At 35.7% G+C, this 18,255-nt stretch overlaps 1 protein-coding gene across 6 annotated transcripts in view; it reads right to left on the bottom strand.

The window, feature by feature from the left end:
- Window positions 1-17,296, bottom strand: part of CEP350 (centrosomal protein 350) — a 101,413-nt gene extending 84,117 nt beyond the window's left edge. For 5 of the 6 annotated variants that reach the window (XM_053693935.1, XM_053693940.1, XM_053693937.1 and 2 more), the window contains exons 1-8: window positions 17,162-17,296; window positions 15,066-15,179; window positions 6,871-6,953; window positions 5,467-5,510; window positions 4,812-4,926; window positions 4,447-4,609; window positions 3,746-4,230; window positions 527-640 (exon numbers count right to left, since the gene is read on the bottom strand). In XM_053693935.1, the coding sequence (XP_053549910.1) occupies window positions 527-640; window positions 3,746-4,230; window positions 4,447-4,609; window positions 4,812-4,926; window positions 5,467-5,510; window positions 6,871-6,949 (1,000 nt within the window). In that variant the 5' untranslated portion in view covers window positions 6,950-6,953; window positions 15,066-15,179; window positions 17,162-17,296. Of the gene's footprint in view, window positions 1-526; window positions 641-3,745; window positions 4,231-4,446; window positions 4,610-4,811; window positions 4,927-5,466; window positions 5,511-6,870; window positions 6,954-7,048; window positions 7,114-15,065; window positions 15,180-17,161 lie in introns of those variants that run through there. The other variant, XM_053693936.1, reaches the window with a different exon arrangement.
- Window positions 17,297-18,255: the final 959 nt, after the last annotated feature.

Below are 18,255 nucleotides of genomic sequence, written 5' to 3'. Positions count from 1 at the left end.
AATGCAATGCAATAATAATAAATGTTACCTGGTAGACTTTTGTACAAAGCTAAACTGATGCTCAAGAGCCACAAAGCATTACCACTCCTAAGCACAACATGGTAGGTAAGCCAATCAGGATCATTATATGCATGTATGTGGCCAAACAGCAGTCACAACCTTCTGTGTGTGGCAATGATTTGCAGCTCCTGAGGGCAAGAGTAGGGGCCAAACAAATGAATTTTACCCCTAGCTCCAAACTTTTTGGGTTATTCTACATATATCTATATAAAAATACAACTGCCTGGCTTCTTAAAATATGTCTGGCTTTTAAATATTCTTACTGGCTCCTAAATTTTAAACATATTTGTCAAACACTGCTTTAAGGAACTAAGAGTGTTTTGTAACATTTTAACATTCCAATGTCCTTATAGCCAGTCTCTTATTTAATATAGGCAAGGTTTCACTTCGTGTCCTATTTCCATCATTCCCAAGGCCTCCACCTTAATAAACTGTAACTCCCACACACACAGCATCCAGTCCTTACCTTGGGGAGCAGTCAGCAGGTTCCCATAAAGCTGTGCACTGAGATGGTTAAATTCCTCTTCCTGCCACAGTTTCCCATCTGGTGTGCGAATTTTTGTCACTGGAGGATTAAAACCTGAAGCAAGAAGTAATACAAGGATGGTGTAAAGGAAGGTCTTTATACAATATCATAATATAATGTCCCCAATGCCAGGTATTAAAATGTATTGGAGATTGCTATTTTAGGTGTATTCTTAAAAATGAAATGCCTGTTTTTGCTCATTGAAACCATCATCCATAATATAATAACAATTGCAGTACCTAATCGCTGGCCTTTGCGTACAGAAAGATACATAGGTTCAGTCCATTTGAATAGACATGTTCCTGTGAACAATGGCTGAATACGCAAACAGCAATTTCAAATAATTTATCAGGCACAAGGGCTTTTGTAGGTAAATGATTCGCTGGTGCTTGATAAAAAAAAAAAAAAAAAAAAAAAGACATAAAACTCAAAACTGAAATGATAATAAATGTATTTAAATTTTCTCAAAATAAGCATTTTCCCATACTCGTTTTAAGTAAAAATTATTTTAGTAATAATATGATCCATAATATCCGTAATGTACCGAGTACCGACCAGTGTAAGGGGGGAGTGACGTGGATGGGGCCAGGAGTGACACGGGCGTGGCCGGGCGTGAGAGAGCTCAAAAGAGGGGGGATAGATGGAGAGCAAAAGACAAAGAGGCGGGATAGAGAGCAAAAGGGGGGGGATAGAGAGAGCAAAAGAGAGGGACAGAGACAGCAAAAGAGGGGGGAGGGAGAGCAAAAGAAAGGGGAGAGAGAGAACAAAAGAGAGTGGGGAGAGCGCAAAAGAGAGGGGGGAGAGAGCGCAAAAGAGAGGGGGGAGAGAGCGCAAAAGAGAGGGGGAGAGAGCGCAAAAGAGAGGGGGGAGAGAGCGCAAAAGAGAGGGGGGAGAGAGCGCAAAAGAGAAGGGAGGAAGAGCAAAAAGAGGAGAGAGAGAGAGCAAAAAGAGGAGAGAGAGAGCAAAAAGAGGAGAGAGAGAGCAAAAAGAGGAGAGAGAGAGCAAAAAGAGAGGGGAGAGAGAGCAAAAAGAGAGGGAGAGAGAGAGCAAAAGAGGGAGAGAGAGAGCAAAAGAGGGAGAGAGAGAGCAAAAGAGGGAGAGAGAGAGCAAAAGAGGGAGAGAGAGAGCAAAAGAGGGAGAGAGAGAGCAAAAGAGAGGGAGAGAGAGAGCAAAAGAGAGGGAGAGAGCAAAAGAGAGGGAGAGAGCAAAAGAGAGGGAGAGAGCAAAAGAGAGGGAGAGAGCAAAAGAGAGGGAGAGAGCAAAAGAGAGGGAGAGAGCAAAAGAGAGGGAGAGAGAGCAAAAGAGAGGGAGAGAGAGAGCAAAAGAGAGGGAGAGAGAGAGCAAAAGAGAGGGAGAGAGAGAGCAAAAGAGAGGGAGAGAGAGAGCAAAAGAGAGGGAGAGAGAGAGCAAAAGAGAGGGAGAGAGAGAGCAAAAGAGAGGGAGAGAGAGAGCAAAAGAGAGGGAGAGAGACAGCAAAAGAGAGGGGGAGAGAGACAGCAAGAGAGAGGGGGAGAGAGAAAGCAAGAGAGCGCAAAAGAGAGGGGGAGAGCGCAAAAGAGAGGGGGAGAGCGCAAAAGAGGGGGAGAACGCAAAAGAGAGGGGGAGAACGCAAAAGAGAGGGGGAGAACGCAAAAGAGAGGGGGAGAACGCAAAAGAGAGGGGGAGAACGCAAAAGAGAGGGGGAGAACGCAAAAGAGAGGGGGAGAACGCAAAAGAGAGGGGGAGAGAGAGCACAAAAGAGAGGGGGAGAGAGAGCGCAAAAGAGAGGGAGCAAAAGAGCGCAAAAGAGAGGGAGCAAAAGAGAGGGGGGAGAGAGACAGCAAAAGAGAGGGGGGAGAGAGAGCAAAATAGAGAGGGGGAGAGAGAGAGCAAAATAGAGAGGGGGAGAGAGAGAGCAAAAGAGAGGGGGGAAATAGCAAAAGAGAGGGGGGTAGAAAGAGAGCAAGGGGTGGAATGGCCTGTGTACACGGGCTTTAGGACTAGCATGTTATATAAAATCTGATAACATTTATTAAAACATTTATCTTTTATTTTTGTGATACGGCACTAATTTGTTTGGATAACAAAACTATGGAGTTTATTTAGTATGAGACTCTGACACTTATATTGTAACAACCTTGTATTTACATAACAACAATTGTCTTTAACCCCTTATGCCTTTTGGATGTAGCTACTACTTTTTTTATTTCTATAAATAATAAATAAAAAACTGCCAGTACCTAAGATGGTGGCACAGTGAAAGGGGAGGGTTAGAGCTGTTTGGGAGGGATCCATACAGTAAAAAAACAATAATAATTAAAAAAATAAAAGTAAAAAACATGGGGGTGACCAGTGGGGGTTGAGGGAGGAAAGAGCGCTGTTTCGAATGGATCCGGGGGTGGGGAGGGTAATCTCTATACTACAGCTAAAATTTACTTTACAAGCTAACTGATTAGCCTCTCTCATTGCCGAAATTTCAGCAGTGTGGTGCATAGATACAATTAGCAGCCTTTTAATCGGCAAAAACAATGGCAAAGCCATGCTTGTCTGCTGTTTCTGAACAAAGGGGACCTCAGAGAAGCTTTTACAACCATTTGTTTTATGACTGCAGTAGTTGTGTGTAAATAACTTCAGTAAGAAACCCAAAGTTTCAGAAAAAGTTAACTTTTTTTTATATGATTGCATTTTGCGGCAAAAATTGGTTATCTAATATATATATATATATATATATATATATATATATATATATATATATATATATATATATATATATATATATATATATATATATATAGTTTTTATAGGTAAATAAAAAAACAACAACTATTTCTGTTTAAATGGAGTGACAGCAAAAATGCTAAAAATTCTCTGGTACTTTGGGCAAGTTTTTCTCTAAAATTCCCAGTCCTTAAGGGGTTAAAAACAGCCTTAGTGCTTGGCAAATGAACCATGTAAAAACAGAAAGCCTAAACAACATCTAATTCCCTGTGTCACATGCATCAGGAGCTGAAATAGTTAAAAAAAAAAAAAAAAAAGTTATGCCCCAAAGGGTTGAAATATAGACATTAGTTTTCAATTATTTTATAGTTGCATCTTAAAACTCCTGTTAGTAATTGTACAACTGAGACAAACTGAACAGACGGCATTTAGCTAACTGCATAATTTACATTCCAGTCTCACCTTGATAGACAGGTGGAGGTGGCGCAGATGCCACTTTACGGGTCTTTGCAGAGGTAACAGTCTCTGTATAGTTTACTGACCCAGGTAACCGTTCTTTGCCATCCCTCTCCCCCGAAACTTCCCACTGTCGGCGTATACGTTCCTTCAGCTTCTCCAGTTTGGCATCAGGCTGACGTCTTTTCAAGGTCTCCAGCCTTTGGCTTGAAGGGCTGAACGAAGGAACAGGGTGAGAACTGTCTAATGATCCAATACCCCTGTGGTCTGTTAGTGAGGCAAAGCCTGTAACATCGCTGAAAGGACCAGGTAACCGATCTTCCAAAGCATCAATAGCTGGTCGGTCATTTAGGTATCTTACAGAAGTCTCATCAATTGCAGAGGAACGTGTGCTATCAAAGTCCCTTTCCTCACGAGCACCTGTAAATCTTTCATTTGATGGCTGCATAGTGCTCCTCTCAGATAACGCAGATGGGTCACTAAGAGCCTCCCTAAAACAAGAGGAACATAAATGACATTAATAAGGTAAGATAAAGCAGAAAGGATGAATGAATAACAACTAAAGGGGAAGAGACAGCGATAAAACAATTTAAACGGTATACTTTAAAAAAAAAAGAAGAATCCAGACAAATGTCGGATGTATTTGACCATGGAGTATTGTTAGAAAGCAAACTACAGTTTGGGCTTCTTCAACATAATCTAATTACCTATATGATGCCAAAGGTTCTCTGAATGCAACATGGCTGGTTGCCTTGACATTGCTCTCCAGCGTAGTAACACGAAGGGGGCTGCGAGATGACTTTTCTCTTTTGGATTTGTTTGATTGGGACAATTTGCTTATACGTGCACCAGAGTCCAGATACCGTCCATCTGCAGATACAGAGAAGTACATACATAAAACAGATGAATCTGTTGGCGCTCTACAACTAACCGATAATAATAATAATAATAATGATATAATTCACTTCACACACACACACATATATATATATATATAAAATGTATGCATATACAGTATGTATATTTGCCTGTGTATAAATTTCAATAGACTTTCCAATAAAATAAGACTTACCCTTTCGACTAATTTTACGAGTGGCGTTACTCGACTGTCTCTTGGTTTCCATAACTGGGTCAAACTCAGAAGGGCTTGTAGGTGCTACATCCAGCTTATTTTCAATGTGTCTCAGCTGTGACAGAAACTCTGATTTAGATTACAAAAAATGACAACAGTCTTTTTGGTACAATATGAGAAGTGTTTCTAACGACATACCGAAAGGAAAAGATGTAAAAAAATGTCTTCAGAAAGGCTTTGCACTCCAAAAGTATTTTTATTAAGCAACAATATAAAGTGCACACACATGGCAGGTGTCCTTTACATCTGACACATTTCACGCTAAAAAGGACTTTATAGCCATAGATGTAAAAAGTGTTTCAGAATTACTTTGGGGTGTGGGGCTAATATAGCGTTATAATCGCACTTCTAGGCAATTCTAGATGGAGTGTAAAGTAAAAAGCAAAAGAACTATGTCATGCCACTAAATTTACAAGAGGGGTCACCGGTATATGGTCTCACAAAGCTGTGCAGAATATTTATGCTAATTATTCTGCAAAAAAATCCCCAACAGAAAGATTCTGAATCTGAATCTAAACTATAAAACAATTTCAGTTGGGGAAGCTTCTATAACCCATAATCCCCAAACAAGCAGTAAGTGCAACAAGATCCTTACAGTAGCTTTAGTGTTAGAGAGAGTCTCCCAGGCTTTGCTGAGCTCTGCAAGAAATAAAAGTTACACCAGTGTTAAGTACCTTAAAGGGATATGAAGCACTTAGAGACTATAAAATAAAATGTTTTATTATACACAGTAAAACAAACAACTGCAATATACTTTCATTATTTATTTTGCCCCTTTTTCCTGTAAATTTACCCTGAAAATTGTAGGTTTTCCAATTCTGAGAACTGGAAGTGGATGCTGCAAACAACTGTCCAATTTCATTTTACCATCAAACTTTCTTTGTTCTCTTGGTATCCTTTGTTGAAAGCTTAACCTAGGTAGGCTCATATGCTAATTTCTAAGCCCTTGAAGGCTGCCTCTTGTCTCAGTGCGTTTTGAGTTTTCCCAGCTAGACCGTGCTAGTTCATGTGTGCATACCGATAACATTGTGCTCACTCTCGTGGAGTTATGCAGGAACCAGTACTGATTGGCTAAAATGCAAGTCTGTCAAAAGCACTGAAATAAGGGGGCAGTCTGCAGAGGCTTAGATAAGGTAATCACAGAGGGGAATGAATGATAAAGGGATTATCTATGTTTTTAAACAATAACAATTTTGTAGACTGTCCCTTAAACTGTTATATACATATAAACACTCTCCTGTTGGCTCACAAACAGCATGAAGCGAGACCATTAATAACTTCTAAGCAGGTCAGGCAAGCACTGCTATATGTGACACAAAGACTTTCTGTCATGCTATAGACACAGCATAACATACATTTTTTTTTTTTTTATCAATTTACTTTGCTCTCATGGTATTCTTTGTAAAAGAGCACACCTAGGTAAGTAGCGTGCACGTGTCTGTAGAGCCTTATGACAGCAGTTTGCAACAAAGCTTTTAATAATAGTATACACCTTTGAGCCCTAGATGTCAGCGGAGTTTGCACAACGTATAACATTGTTAAAAACATGCTTGCAAAATTGCTGCCATATAGTGCTCTAGGCATGCGCACACTACCTAGCTATATTCTCCAACAAAGGACACCAAGAGAAAAAAGTCAAATTTGTTTCTGGAAGTAAAGATTGTATGTCCCTTTAAAGCATTTTACTAATCAGTATTTTAAAATACGACAGCCTTTGACAAGAGCATAACACTTCACACATTCTCTGACATGCAGGAAATGAGTTTCGCTCAGACCACGATCAGAGGGTTGTGTATTTAAAACACAGACCCTCTTGAGGGATATATCACATTCACAGTTACTTAGTCCATAATTAACAAGTCTGATCCTACAGTGTAATAGCTTTTTAATTTAATATAGAGGGGGGAAATACCCCAAGCACTGGCTCCCCCCTCTCCTGGGATATGTAAAGCCAAACTATCATATATTGCTGATATGATGCCACACAAATGCCACTTACCTTGAATGGCCTTGTGAACCTGTGGATATGAGAGGGTGTCCGATGAACCCCGTGTCTGCCATGTATTCTTTTCAGCCATTCATCTGTAAGTGACCAAAAACGTGGTTATCAATAGGTGGCAATGAAAATAAATAAAAATCACCACCACAGCTCCGATCTTAAATGGTACATATGTAACCTCACTCCTTTCCAGCTAAGGATTTAGCTCAAAACAAAACTGTCACTGGATCAGCAGAGCTGGAGACTCGTCTGAACAGCTGTTGCGGAGAAGAGCACAGTATCAAATGATGCGATACAGAGATTTAGTAGTGAGGGATGGCAGCCAACAACTCACACAGTTAAAGGGAGACTGAAATCAAAATTAAACTTCATGATTCAGATAGAGCAGTAATTTTAAACAACTTTCCAATTTTCTTCCATTAACAAAATGTGCACAGTCTTTTTATATTTACACTTTTTGAGTCACCAGCTCCTACTGAGCATGTGCAAGAATTCACAGAATATACTATATGCATTTGTGATTGGCTGATGACTGTCACATGATACAGAGGGAGTAGAAAGAGACATAACTTTGCAATTTATTTAACAAAAATCTACTACTCATTTGAAGTTCAGACTAAGTGCTATTGCATTGTCTTCTTATCATGCATTTGTGGATTATGCAAATCTACAGTGTTGACTGCTCCTTTAAAAGTAAACTAATCATTTAATTCCCTGTAAAATGTTTAACTAAAGTACAGAAATAAAAAGTAATACACTTTCATTATTTGCATTTTTTATTATTGTAATTTAACTCAGTACATAAGTTTTTCCCACTGATATCTTGCCGAATACAAAACTCTGATCCTACAATTTTTTACGTTGCGACTGCCTGATAACTAGAGGAGTTATTGGAATTCTGTCATGTAAAATGTTTTCCACTTTAATGTAAGCCCAATGATCCATTTACCTGCTGGCGTTTCTTAAATCGGGGGTCAGATCAAAAAAGCAGGGCGCCAGAAAACACTGGCACCTTAAAATTAGTTCCTGGTGCCCCTGGCTTAGAGTCCCCAAGACATCTATGGGTGCCCCTCACTGACCACCACCAGCCACACCTACAATTTGGCTTTGTATGGCCAAATCCATTCTAGGCCTTGCAACTGAAAACTACAAATCCAACTTTTATTGCGCTATTATTATAATGTGTGTGTTCTATATCTTGTTTTATTCTACTTACACACACACATTATATATATATCTCCTTTTATCCAAACTGCTTGGGATTTTGGAATATTTGCAGGGTACGTTGTGGTCATTAAAGGGGGTATGAAACTCATTTTTTTTTTCATGATTCAGACAGAGCATGCAATTTTAAGTAATTTTCTAATGTACTCCTAATATTAATTTTTCTTCATTCTCTTGGTATCTTTATTTGAAAAGCAGAAATGTAAAGCAGAGCAGCTGGCCCATTTTTGGTTCATGACCGGGGAAGCACTTGCTGATTGGTGACTAAATGTTGTCACCAATCAGCAAGCGCTACCCAGGGTCTGAACCAAAAATGGGACGGTTGCTAAGCTTACATTCCTGCTTTTTCAAATAAAGATAGCAAGAGAACAAAGAAAAAATGATAATAGGAGTAAATTAGAAAGTTGCTTAAAATTGCTGCTCTATCTAAATCATGAAAGAAAGAAAAATAGCACACAAATAGCTGATTTGTCTGTTAATACTCCAGTAATCATTTTCTGAATACGTGGCAGTTTCATCTATAGAAAAGCTATGTAAACATAAGGCAGCAGCAGAAAGCAGCCTCCCAAAAAGGAGTGTAAGAAATACACAATTTTACATAGCTACTTTTTCAACTTTTTAAATAAGTTGACTACCCCTATATTACATCATAAGATTGCAAAGCCTAAGCTTTAAAAAAGTTTAGGGACCATTCGAGTGATAAAATGAAATGCGCTGAAGAATTTTGACATCATTTTATCACTATATTTGCCTTTTAAATTGGCTTAAATGGACATAAAACACAAATTATTCTTTTAGAATTCAGATAGAAAATACATTTTAAACAACTTTCCAATTTACTCCTATTACCAATGTTGCTTCATTCTCTTGGTATCCTTTATTGAAGGAGCAACAATGCACTATTGGGATCTAGCTGAACACATCAGTAAACCAATCACAACAGACATAAATGTGCAGCCACCAATCGGCATCTGGCTCCCAGCACCTGAGCCTACCTAGGTATCCTTTTCAGCAAAGGATACCAGGAGAACTAAGCAAATTATCTAATAGAAGTAAAATTGGCAAGTCGTTTAAAAAGGTATACTCTATACAGAGTTTTAGGTTAATAACCATGTTTACTAATGAGGTAATTATTGCACATGTGCTCTAGTTCAGATATCCTCAAAATCTGGCCCGTTAGGGAGACCCGATGAGAGGTTTGAAAACCAGTGCTCTATCTGAATCACGAAAGAAAAATATTGGGCTTCATAACCCTTTAAGAAAAGCCATCTGTCAACTGCAGAAGTAAGCAAATTTATCTAGTATGTAGGAGCCACCCAGGTTACTGAGGAGCCGCAAACACAATTTTATAGGAGCCAGAGAATGATTTTATGTAATAATTACATTTAAACAAATCTTTCTTTTACCCCACTTGCAGGGCTAGTTAAATTATAATCCAAATTTGTAAAAATATAATAATAATAATAATAATAATAATAATAATTGGTATTATTAACCTTTTAAAGCCGTTATGCCGTTCCATTCCGTCATAATTAGACTGGGCTTTAAAGCCGTTATGACGGAATGGAACGTCATAACTAACGGCTGTCCTGAAGCCTTCTGTGCTTCAGGGATTTAATCGCGGTCTGGAGGGCGTTCCTAGGATTGTAGGGACGCCCCCCAGATGCGATCCAATAATTGAAATCTCGCGATCGTATGCACGATCGCGTAGTTTCAATTTGTCTACATCGGAACAGTTGTTCCGATGTAGGCACTTTAACCCTGTCACGAAAGGGTTAATATAAGCACCTTTTTAAACATGTTAAATTGCAAATCACATGGTTTAAAGTACTGGTAAATATGAACGTTTAAAAACCGCTAGGATTTACCATCACTAAAAACAAACGACTTTCAGTGATGAGTTTGTAAGAATAAGGGTGCTTCACTCACCCCGTGTGTGCTGTAGCTCCTCACTAAAGTCAGCAACTCAAGCCGCCCACAGCACAGCGCTCTTCTCTCAATGAGGTGATGTTTTCATCTCTAAACCAATAGCCGTGCTAGTCATCTGACAGTGTTCTGAATGCTAGGATGGTTATTGGGCAAGGGGTGGAGCGTCACCTCATTAGGAAAGTAGCGATGGACCATGGGCCGCCTGAGGCACTGACTTTAGCTAGGAGCCGCTGCACAGAAAGGGTGAGTTAAGCACCTTTTTTTTTTTTAGCAAACATCACTAAAAGTCCAGTTTATTTCCAGTGATGGTAAATTCTAGCGTTTTTTTTAACACTCAGATTTACCATGAATTTAAAGGGCCACTAAACCCAAAATCTTTCTTTCATGATTCAGATAGAACATACAAATTTAAACAACATTACAATTTACTTCTATTATTTATTTTGCTTCATTTTTTAGATATCCTTATTTGAAGAAAAAGCAATGCACATGGGTGAGCCAATCACATGAGGCTTCTATGAGCAGCAACCAATCAGCAGCTACTGAGCATATCTAGATATGCTTTTCAGCAAAGAATATCAAGAGAATAAAACAAATTAGATAATAGAAGTAAATTAGAAAGATGTTTAAAAATGCATTCTCTTTCTAAATCATGAAAGAAAGAATGTGGGTATCATGGCCCTTTAACCAAAAACCTCTATTGAAGGTCATTTACAATTAGCTCTTTTTTAACACAGTTCAACTGTGTTTTGATGTCCAACTCTGCTTCATATGACAATTATAAGATGGCAAATGCACAGCTGAAATAGAATATATCAAATCTGAATGTCACAGGCACTAGCACTATTCAGTTAAAAAAATGTATATATTTTAATTTACTGACTTTACACTTTTTTCTTCAACATTTAAATAAATAATATCATTTTTATTTTAAAAGAAAAAAACCTTCTACATATTATTCTTAGGCTACTTTTTTTGCTTTACAAACTTATATCCAGCATTTATTTAAAAAAAAAAAAAAACATTAAAAGGGACACGGAACCCAAACTTTGTCTTTCGTGATTCAGATAGAGCATGACATTTTAAGCACCTTTCTAATTTACTCCTATTATCAATTTTTCTTCGTATTCTTGCTACCTTTATTTGAGACATGTAAGCTTTTTTTAGGTTCAGTAATCTGGACAGCACTTTTTATAGGTGGATTAATTTATCCATCAATCAGCAAGAACCACCCAGGCTGTTCACCAAAAATAGTCCGGCATCTAAACTTACTTTCTTGCATTTCAAATAAAGATACCAAGAGAATGAAGAACATTTGATAATAGGAGTAAATTAGAAAGTTGCTTAAAATTGCATGCTCTATCTGAATCACAAAAGAAAAAATTTGGGTTCAGTGTCCCTTTAAGTACAGTCGCAAAATCAGCAAATGAATAATAAAAATACAATCTTCTAACACTATGATTTTCAAAAAAGCAACTGATTTCATGTTTCCTTTAATTTCCCAGCCCCATGTATCATGTGATAGCCAATCACAGATATATATATACTGTGAAATCTGTCAAATGCTCATTAGTTACTGGTGTACCAAAACATTTACACATAAATAAAAAGACTGTACACAATCTTATAATGGCAATAAAACGGGAAGTGTTTTGCCATTGAATATATAATATAAAGCAACAGGCATGCTTCTAATTTATTAACAGTTGCAGTGTATTCCCCACGACCTTTAATGGGCTGATTTTACTGACCACCCATCTAAAATGTAAGCCAATATTAAGATAAATTTGGCTCATATTAAACTATTTAAAAATTTGTTGCATAACATCATTAAATACATTTATGTTAAATTATGCAATTAATTTCTGCTTTGAATAGCTTAAGTAACATTTATAAATAGCAAATAAATGTTTAATATTGCAAAGAATTACACTGCCCCAGCTACTTTAAAATGCCACCCAGCTGGCAACATTTGCTGTGGAGAACAGAGTTGTATTACACTATCAGAATGTATATTGCTAAATTATAAATAGTTTTGAAGGAAAGGTTGCTTCACAAAAAATAACATATCTCTCTCTCTCTATATATATATATATAAAAACTTTAAATAATCACAAACACACTATATATATATATATATATATATATATATATATATATATATATATATATAAAACTTTAAATAATCACAAACACACTATATATATATATATATATATATATATATATATATATATATATATAAAACTTTAAATAATCACAAACACACTATATATATATATATATATATAAAACTTTAAATAATCACAAACACACTATATATATATATATATATATATATAAAACTTTAAATAATCACAAACACACTATATATATATATATATATATATATATATATATATATATATATATAAAACTTTAAATAATCACAAACACACTATATATATATATATATATATATATATATATATATATATATATATATAAAAAACTTTAAATAATCACAAACACACTATATATATATATATATATATATATATATATAAAACTTTAAATAATCACAAACACACTATATATATATATATATATATATATATATATATATATATATATATATATATATATATATATATATATATAAAACTTTAAATAATCACAAACACACTATATATATATATATATATATAAAACTTTAAATAATCACAAACACACTATATATATATATATATATATATATATATATATAAAACTTTAAATAATCACAAACACACTATATATATATATATATATATATATATATATATATATATATATATATAAAACTTTAAATAATCACAAACACACTATATATATATATATATATATATATATATATATAAAACTTTAAATAATCACAAACACACTATATATATATATAAATATATATATATATATATATATATATATATATATATATATATATATATAACACTATATATATATAAAACTTTAAATAATCACAAACACACTATATATATATATATATATATATATATATATAAAACTTTAAATAATCACAAACACACTATATATATATATATATATATATATATAAAACTTTAAATAATCACAAACACACTATATATATATATATATATATATATATATATATATATATATATATATATATATATATATATATATATATATAGTAACTTTGAATGTATCACTCTCATTAAGCAGCAGGTAAATAAATATCTCTAATCCATTTCTACCATTAAGGTAACAGAATCTTCTTATTATATAGCTTACCCACATTTCCTATTTAATTCTAGAATCGATAGACCTTCTGGCTCCTAAAGACCGTGAAAATCTATGTTTAAATAGTGAAGCCTTAAATTGCTCGTTTTTACCACGATGTGACCAATATCATTAATAAAAAATACATGACAAAGTGCAGCAAATAGCAGGTTATGGATCCAGCCCACATCTTAAAGCTGCGCATCACAGAAAAACCGTATGATACAGATAAGTGCAGAGCAGTTAGTGAATCTATTATGTCTCACTAGTTGTGCGATGATCACTGGGGTGTGGCGGAAGCAGATTTTCAAAGCTGGGTAAGAGAATGTGCAATTACCATTCGGTATAATGAGAAATTGAGGCTGATAATTGCTGGATCTAGAAATTGTCTTACTGAATTAATAGACATGAAAGGGCTTTGAATGACATCCATCCTTAGTAATACACCGCAATGAATTTAACCCCTATATATCCAAGGAATTGAGTGCCTCAAAAACCTGTCTTACAAGGGATACTAAACCCAAATGTTTTATTTAATGATTCAGATAGAGCATTGTATTTTAAGCAACTTTATAATCTACTCCTATTATCAATTTTTCTTCGTACTCTTGCTATTTAAAAAGCAGAAATGTAAAGCTTAGGAGCTGGCCCATTTTTGGTTCAGGACCTGGGTCACACTTGCTTATTGGTGGCTAAATGTAGCCACCAATAAGCAAGCGCTATCCAGGGTGCTGAACCTAAAATGGACCAGCTCCTAAGCTTTACATTCCTACTTTTTTTAATAATGATAGCAAGAGATCACTATTGTATCGGCATCATAAACAAAAGACAATAAACAGATCCAGATGGATCTGTGCTATAGTGTAAAGCAGATGTTTGACAATTTTAGGAGCCAGTAACATTCAGCTCTCGTGGTATATGTATATAGCAGTGAGATCAGGATGTTTGTAAATAATTATATGCACAATAATAAAAAAAAGTTTAGAGCCAGTATTACAATTCTAAGAAATGTTGCATTGTGCCAAATGCCTGTTTCATAATTATGCATGTCTAATCTGTTTAAAACAATATCAGAGCAATTAAGTTGGAAGCTGTGTTTGCATGATATGTCAAAATCTTTAAAAACAACAATTTAGTAATTACACTAGAATAAAAAGTCAAAAGGACTCATTACACAAAGATGATTTTATGTCTATAGTCTGTTTACATACAAGGGGTGAGTTTTCATTTCTGATAAATCTTTCTCTAACAAATGTACACAAGATCTGGCATAAACCTTTTACAGCTATACCCTGCAAATATTTTCTATTTCTCAAACATATCACAACACAACTTCTCTACATAGAATATCCACATTGTATCACTAACTCAGAATTAACCCTTTAAGGACACAGCTTTCAGTTTGCTCAATTGTTTTATGACGGAAAAATTCCGTCATATGTCCTTAAGAGGTTAAATACTCTGCCAGTTAACTTTCCAATTGAATACAATGCAGGGGAGCGGCATCCTGACAATAAAAATGATAACTGATTTACCACTGTGTTACATTACCATTGGTAGACCCCTCCTTAGTTTTACACTGTTAATGTTTTCTTTTTAATATTAGAAACACCATTCTAAAATCCCTTTAATGTGATCACTTATTAAAATGATCATACTAAGATATTACCATAAAATAAACATAAGACGGATAATGCAAAAGGTAAAGCTATAGCTTATTTATGATTTGTAAATGCCTATGTAGATTGGCTGATGATACTTACTAGCACATTAGTGTAATGATATGAAGTATAAACAGGTAAGCATGACAGATAGGGCATGGATGCTGGATTCCAAACATGAGATTAAAATGATGCATTCAGATCTGCTTGGAACTGCTATAAAAAACAAAAGCATCTTCTTTAGAAGTTTGCAGGGAAAAAGTACTCAACATCATGTGAATAGTAGCAATGAATTCCATAGAAATCAATCACATCTTAGATAACTGAGATAATTAAGTTTGCACTGGTATTTTTTAAGTAGAACAGAGCGCTGTATGGTTTCTACAGATATTTACAGCAACCTGTATTGCTACTGACATGACCATTGCCTGACAACCTTTCACATTATTATGGTAAGGAGGCTATTATATTAAGTACATAGTACAGTAAATTGCAGTAAGGTGCTATTATAGTGAGTACATAGTATAGTAAGTTGCTGTTCTATTAGGTACATAGTACAGTAAGTTGCATTTAGGGTGCTATTATAGTGGGTACACAGTACAGTAAGTTGCTATTCTATTGAGAACATAGTACAGTAAGTTGCAGTAAGGTGCTATTATAGTGAGTACATAGTACAGTAAGTTGCAGTAAGGTGCTATTATAGTGAGTACATAGTACAGTAAGTCGTAGTAAGGTGCTATTATAGTGAGTACATAGTACAGTAAGTCGTAGTAAGGTGCTATTATAGTGAGTACATAGTACAGTAAGTTGTAGTAAGGTGCTATTATATTAAGTACATAGTACAGTAAGTTGTAGTAAGGTGCTATTATAGTGAGTACATAGTACAGTAAGTTGCAGTAAGGTGCTATTATAGTGAGTACATAGTACAGTAAGTCGTAGTAAGGTGCTATTATAGTGAGTACATAGTACAGTAAGTTGTAGTAAGGTGCTATTATATTAAGTACATAGTACAGTAAGTTGTAGTAAGGTGCTATTATAGTGAGTACATAGTACAGTAAGTTGCAGTAAGGTGCTATTATAGTGAGTACATAGTACAGTAAGTTGTAGTAAGGTGCTATTATATTAAGTACATAGTACAGTAAGTTGTAGTAAGGTGCTATTATAGTGAGTACATAGTACAGTAAGTTGCAGTAAGGTGCTATTATAGTGAGTACATAGTACAGTAAGTTGTAGTAAGGTGCTATTATAGTGAGTACATAGTACAGTAGGTTGTAGTAAGGTGCTATTATAGTGAGTACATAGTACAGTAAGTTGTAGTAAGGTGCTATTATATTAAGTACATAGTACAGTAAGTTGTAGTAAGGTGCTATTATAGTGAGTACATAATACAGTAAGTTGCAGTAAGGTGCCATTATAGTGAGTACATAGTACAGTAAGTTGTAGTAAGGTGCTATTATAGTGAGTACATAGTACAGTAAGTTGTAGTAAGGTGCTATTATAGTGAGTACATAGTACAGTAAGTTGCAGTAAGGTGCTATTCTATTGAGTAGATAGTACAGTAAGATGCTATTCTATGGAGTAGATAGTACAGTAAGGTGGTGCTATGCTATTGAGTAGATAGTACAGTAAGGTGGTGCTATCCTATTGAGTAGATAGTACAGTAAGGTGGTGCTATTCTATTGAGTAGACAGATAGTAAAGCAAGGTGGTGCTATTCTATTGAGTAGATAGTACAGTAAGGTGCTATTCTATTGAGTAGATAGTACAGTAAGGTGCTATTCTATTGAGTACATAGTACAGTAAGGTGCTATTCTATTGAGTACATAGTACAGTAAGGTGCTATTCTATTGAGTACATAGTACAGTAAGGTGTAGAAACAGATTTCAGGAGTCGCAAGTGAGGTCAATTCATAAATAGCATTTATTCAGGTAAAACAGGTCACAGAATGGTGGAAACAGTAAGGTGCTATTCTATTGAGTACATAGTACAGTAAGGTGCTATTCTATTGAGTAGATAGTACAGTAAGTTGCTATTCTATTGAGTACATAGTACAGTAAGTTGCCTGTCTATAAGCATTTGTTATGTGGTTTACAGTAATGAACACACCATGGCCCCATTAGTACAACAGGACAGCTTATGGGTTTACTCCTTCACTGCAGCACACTTAGCAACCCGGGCACTCACACAGCAGTCACTAACCTTACTCTCCGGTTCGCTCTCGGTGCAGAGATTCTTTCTATCTTCCCTTTCTCCGTTGCAGGTCTAAACTACTTCCGCTTCCGGTTCAATGTTGATGTTTTCCATTGGCTATCAAGGAGAGACGCTGTTACTAAACAGCAACAGACAGATCTGCAGCGCCAGAGTCGGCGGGAGGTGAATGGCCAAAGTGGAAATATCGCGAGATTAAACGTCATCTTCCCATGGCTATTTTGACAACCAGCGCCATCTTTGGGGTGTCAAAACAAGTTACCTCATACTCATGTCTATCAACTAAATTACCTCGTCTGCAACGGTTTCTTATAAATACGCACATATAATTCTTCTGCTTGAAATATATAAACTGTTTTGCTATCCAACCTTAATCAATGCTGTATCTATTTTAAAACGGTTATCCAAATCTTAAAGGGACAGTAAACCCAAAACATTTATTTCATTATTTCGATAGAGAATACAATTTTTAAAAAGTTTCCAATTTACTTCTATTATCAAATTTGTTTCATTCTCATGTTATTCTTTGTTGAAGGGATACCTAGGTAGGTAGCATACACATGCCTAGGGTTGCCACCCGTCCCTTAAAATACGGAATTGTCCCGTATTTGAGAAAAATAAAGAGCGTCCCGTTTTGAATCAATACGGGACGGGGTTTGTCCCGTATTTTAGTAGTGATGAGTATGAGGCATGGAAGTGCTCTTGGGATCCGGGTTATTTGTGGCCGCAGTCGGACTTGTGCTTGTGTGTGAGGCGGCACGTTACTCCGGGGTAGGGTTGCCACCTTCAATACTGAAAAATAAGGGACGCCTGCCGCAGCGGGGGCCTCCCCCCTCGGGGCCACGATGACCACAGGCCCGATGACGTGCCAAGCTTACCCAATGAGAACCCCTTAAAGTATACATTGAGAACTTGCTTTTTCCCATAGGATGCATGCAGCAAGAAGAATGTGCAGTTGTCACATTGTTAATGCCATGCAATATAATTAACCTTCTCACTGCCAGGGATTTTATTTATATCAGTTATCACGTTAAAGCAATATTTATTATTGGGTTAGTGTGTTACACACACACACAAAAAAAATC

Source organism: Bombina bombina, chromosome 10, assembly GCF_027579735.1.
Source record: "Bombina bombina isolate aBomBom1 chromosome 10, aBomBom1.pri, whole genome shotgun sequence".
NCBI classification, from domain to species: Eukaryota; Metazoa; Chordata; class Amphibia; order Anura; family Bombinatoridae; genus Bombina; species Bombina bombina.
The sequence above is the reverse complement of the archived record's forward strand: the minus strand, read 5'-3'. Positions and strand labels throughout refer to the sequence as shown.